We start from the raw sequence: 4984 nt of genomic DNA on the forward strand, positions 1-4984 counted from the left end.
GTCATAGTAACGTGTGTGTGTGTGTTTGCTTATTCATGTGTTTGTGTGAATGCGTGCGTTCATGTGCGTGTATGTGTGTTTGTGTGAATGCGTGCGTTCATGTGCGTGTATGTGTTTGTGTGAACGTGTCCATTCATGTTCGTGTGTGTTTGTGTGAATGCGTCTGTATCTATCTATTTATTTATCTGTCTATCTTTCATTCTATCTCTCTCTCTCTATCTATCTATCTATCTGTCCACCTATCTATCTATCCATCTATTTGTCTGTTTATCTATCTATCTATTTATCTATTTATCTTTCTGTCTGTCTACCGTAAATCCTTGAGTATAAATCTGCATTTTTTCTCCAAAATTTAATGGTCAAAATCCCTAGTGCGTACGATATACGAGGTTAAAAATGAAAAATATTCGTAAGGTCGCCAAAATGGCGATCTTACGGTTTGAGGTAAAACGCATCGAATATATTATGGGAGTTTGTCAGATTTCGTCTGAGAAAAAGAGAAAAATTTGTAGTGTAAGGGAGACAACTCTGTCATAGTAACGTGTGTGTGTGTTTGCTTATTCATGTTTGTGTGAATGCGTGCGTTCATGTGCGTGTATGTGTGTTTGTGTGAATGCGTGCGTTCATGTGCATGTATGTGTTTGTGTGAATGCGTGCGTTCATGTGCGTGTATGTGTGTTTGTGTGAATGCGTGCGTTCATGTGTGTTTGTGTGAATGCGTGCGTTCATGTGTGTTTATGTGAATGCATGCGTTCATGTTCGTGTATGTGTGAATGCGTGCGTTCATGTGTGTTTGTGTGAATGCGTGCGTTTATATTCGTGTATGTGTGAATGCGTGCGTTCATGTTCATGTATGTGTGAATGCATACACGAACATGAACGCATGCATTCACACAAACACACTATGGGAGAATTTACGCAAAAAAACAACAGATGAAGACAGGTGGAGGTGGTGTAAACAACAAATGGATGTATTAGTTTAACGCTCGGGAATAGAGAAAGTCTTTAACGTTTCGAGCCTACGCTCTTCAACAAAAAGGAACACAGACAGAAATAAGGAGAAATATAATGCAAATGCTAAAACAATAAAATAAAGGATGTTGTTTTTTTACCTGGGGGAGCAGATGGGTTCCCCATTTTGGTCAGTTTGACAACAGAGATGACCACTGTCATCTTTGAGTAGATGGTAGATATAATGACCCTCGGTCATCCAAAGGGGGTGGCAGAGACTGACCAGGTCTAGCTTGAAGTTCTCCTTGTAATCTATATCTTCCATTGCATCCGGCCATGAGATAACCATTGGGGTGTGACCAGAAGATTTGACCTCTGACGCAATCACCACTACCGTCTATCTGTGTTGGTTTGGATGGGTTAGCTGAGCTGGTTGGCAGACCAGTTGGTTGGTCTGATGGTCGGCTGGTTGGACGGTCAGTGTCAGTCGGATGACTTCCTTCCTCACTGCACATACACATATATATGTACGCATACACACAAACACATATGTACACACACCACATATTTATATATTCTTGAATAGACTGGCCCTTCTTTATAGCAAATAAGAATGGATGAGTACACCTACCCAGATGTCTTTACAGGGTTAAAAAGTATAAAGAAAATTAAAAACCTGAAGCAGACGTAATTATAGGTCAGAGGTGACTACCGTTCATTCTAAACCATAAACCTAACAAAAAATGCCAAACAGCAACAATGAAAAGATGAACTCACCAGGGAAAGGGTGTCTCTGTAATAATTCTGTAGGGAGACCCAAATTTTTACCAATCAGCCTAACTTCATCCTTGTGGAAATCTTTCAGAGGTTCAACTACTCGACCCTGCAAAAAGAAAAACATATTCTTACTACTACTACTACTACTATTGTTATTATTATTATTAACAGGTGAACAAACCTACACCTGTCCGTCCTCTTTCTTGTTAACTCTCTGTGGGTAACCATGCATCTCCTCTACATCACACCTGTTTCTGCCCTTATTCTTGATCACTCTCTCTCTCTATCTCCTCTTGCTCTTCCCTCTGGCTAGGAAACCATGTATCTCCTTTACAGTAGCAAACCTGTTTCTGCCCTCTTTCTTTCTAGCTGGGTAACCATGTCCCTCCTCTGCAGCAAGATATCTGTTTCTGCCTCTCTGTCACAGTCTAACTTTTCATCATCTGACACAAGATCACCACCTCCAATTCCCCCCTCCTCTCTCAAAGATTCCTTGTCTTGCAGGTTACTTGGTGACCCTGGCAGTGTTGGTGCCACTTAAAAAAGCACCAAGTTCACACTGTAAAATAGTTGGCATTTGGAAGGGCATCCAACTGTAAAAACCTTACCAAAACTAACCTTGCCCGTGTTGGTGCAAAGTAAAAAGCACTCAGCCCACTCTACAAGGTGGTTGGTATTAGGAAGGGCATCCAATCGTAAAAACCATGCCAAACCAGACACAGAAGTCTGGTGCAGGCTCCTGCCTGGCCAACTCCTGTCAAATTGTCCAACCCATGCCAGCATGGAAGGAGGTCGTTAAACAATGATAATAATAATGATGATATTATTTATTATTATTATTATTATTATTATTATTATTAAGGCAGAAAGCTGGCAGTATTGTTAGCACACCGAGCAAAATGCTTAGTAGTATTTCATCCGTCTTTATGATCTGAGCTCAAATTTCACTGGGGGAGGGACTTTGCCTTTCATCCTTTCGGGGTCAATAAATTAAGTACCAGTCAAGTACTGGAGCTGATGTGATCAACTGTTCCCCTCCCCACAAAATTTCAGGCCTATAGTACAAAGGATTATTATTATTATTAGTAGTAGTAGTAGTAGTAGTATTATTAATATTTATTTATTGCCCACAGGGGGCTAAACATAGAGGGGACAAACAAGGACAGACAAAGGGCTTAAGTCGATTACATTGACTCCAGCGCGTAACTGGTACTTATTTAATCGACCCCGAAAGGATGAAAGGCAAAGTCGATCTCGGCTGATTTTGAACTCAGAATGTAACGCTAGATGTAGTACCGCTAAGCATTGATAAACTATGTATCACTCGAGTACAGGGGGGGTTGATGTAATTGACTTACCCCTACCCCATAATTGCTGGCCTTGTGCCAAAATTTCAAATTATTATTATAATTATTAAAGCGGTGAGCTAGCAGAATCGTTAGCAAGCCAGGTGACACGCTTGACAGTATTTCGCCTGTTGCTACGTTCGCAGTTCAAATTCCGCTGAGGTCAGCTTTGCCTTTCATCCTTTTGGGGTCGATAAATTAAGTACCAGTGAAACATTGAGGTAGATGTAATCAACTAGTTCCCTCCCTACAAAATTGCAGACCTCATGCCTTTAGTAGAAATTATAATAATATTAAAGAAGTGATTTTAAATTCCCTATCACAGAATAATGCTAATAATATAGCCTGAACAGGATAAACTACCCCTATTTTGCAGAGAAAAGTGTAGGTGGCTAGCTGTGGACTCGAACTCACATCCCCGTGATTACATGTCACGATGCTTTGACCGATTAAGCTAAACTACCCACTACAAATTCCTCTGCAAATTAAGATATATAAATCTCGCTTTTTTATGAGACGAACTTTCTAAAAGACATCTCAACGCTTCCAAAAGCAAACTTCGTTTGTTTATTTACGTTTGTCATAATTTGAATATAATAATATTAATAATAATTATTATCATTATTATTATTAACAATAATAATAATAAGCAAGAACATGCTAATTTAATTAGCAGGAATTTTATCTTGAAGTTTGATGACAAGTCTCCTCATATCTCAAGAATCTTTCTTAGGCTTTTCTGCTTTTCTGCAGACAACGTGAATTCCAATTCCAATTTCTTTCAGTCTCCTTGGTAGGATTTTTAGGTGCTGTGCCAAGCGCACCAATTACCACAGGAATAATTGTTGTCTTAGTCCTCCCCCACCCCCAACTCCGTCCACTTTTCCCCACCCACCCAGTCACTTATGTTCAGTCTACCTCAGTCCACCCAATTCACCCTACTTCATCTATGGTACCCCATCCAATTTACTTTACCACATTCTGTTATTCCCACACGCAGTCTACTCTGAGTCCCACCAGTCATCACCACCCCACTATAAACACACACACACACACAGTTACCCCCAAGCCTACCCCCATTCACCTATCACACCCACATCGTTTCTCCATCCTACCAACTTACCTTCAATCTCAGTTCCCGAACCAGTTCTGTATCATTGTGATGTCCTTTCATGGGATCTGTGTTTGAACTTCCAAATCTGGAGGCACTGTCAATAAAATCTGGTCTTAGTGTACCTGGGTACAGGGCAGACAGAGAGAGAGAGAGAGAGGTACACACATTAGTAAAGGGTAGAGAGAGAGAGAAAAATTAGAGAGAGAGAGAGAGAGAGAGAGAGAGTAGTACAGCATTAGTGTTTCAGGGTCCAAAGTAGAAACAAAAATAGAGTAGTACTGTGTTAGTGTACCCGGGTACCATGTAGAGACTAGTGTACTGGGGTATAAGGCAGAGGTAGAAATACATAAAGTGGTACAGTTTAAGAAGAAACAACTATAATCTGAAGTAAATAGCAACAGTCTGTGTTGGTAAAAGGGGAAAAAATTCAAAAATAAGGGGAGCAACAGAATCTAAGGGAACCAGAGGTAATGGTCAACATCAGAAATTAATAAGTACAAAAAAAAATTCATATTTGCAAAGGGAAATACAGTGTTGCATTGAGAGAGAGAGAGAGAGAGAGAGAGAGGTTAAACTAAGACAATAAAACCTACCTTGACCAAGGTAAACTTCATGTGGTTTAAGATTTAATTCTTCAATGACATCAGTAGCCACCTGAAAAGGTATGAAACAATGGTGAGAGTATCTTTTCAAAAATAGGAAAGGGGTTACATGAAAATATTGCATTGGGGGAGGGGACTACTGTATGTATGTACATATAGATTTGTGCATATATGCGTGTGTGTGAGTGTGTTAT

General features: G+C 40.0%; 1 protein-coding gene across 1 annotated transcript in view; it reads right to left on the reverse strand.

The window, feature by feature from the left end:
- Positions 1 to 4984, reverse strand: part of LOC106877610 (GMP synthase [glutamine-hydrolyzing]) — a gene marked incomplete at its 5' end in the record, with an annotated part of 22630 nt that overhangs the window by 9425 nt on the left and 8221 nt on the right. Inside the window, 3 exons of the mRNA XM_052976633.1 lie at positions 1729 to 1834; positions 4198 to 4310; positions 4782 to 4842. Coding sequence (XP_052832593.1) covers positions 1729 to 1834; positions 4198 to 4310; positions 4782 to 4842 — 280 coding nt within the window. The remainder of the gene's footprint in view (positions 1 to 1728; positions 1835 to 4197; positions 4311 to 4781; positions 4843 to 4984) is intronic.

This window comes from Octopus bimaculoides, chromosome 25, assembly GCF_001194135.2.
Source record: "Octopus bimaculoides isolate UCB-OBI-ISO-001 chromosome 25, ASM119413v2, whole genome shotgun sequence".
Lineage (NCBI taxonomy): Eukaryota > Metazoa > Mollusca > Cephalopoda > Octopoda > Octopodidae > Octopus > Octopus bimaculoides.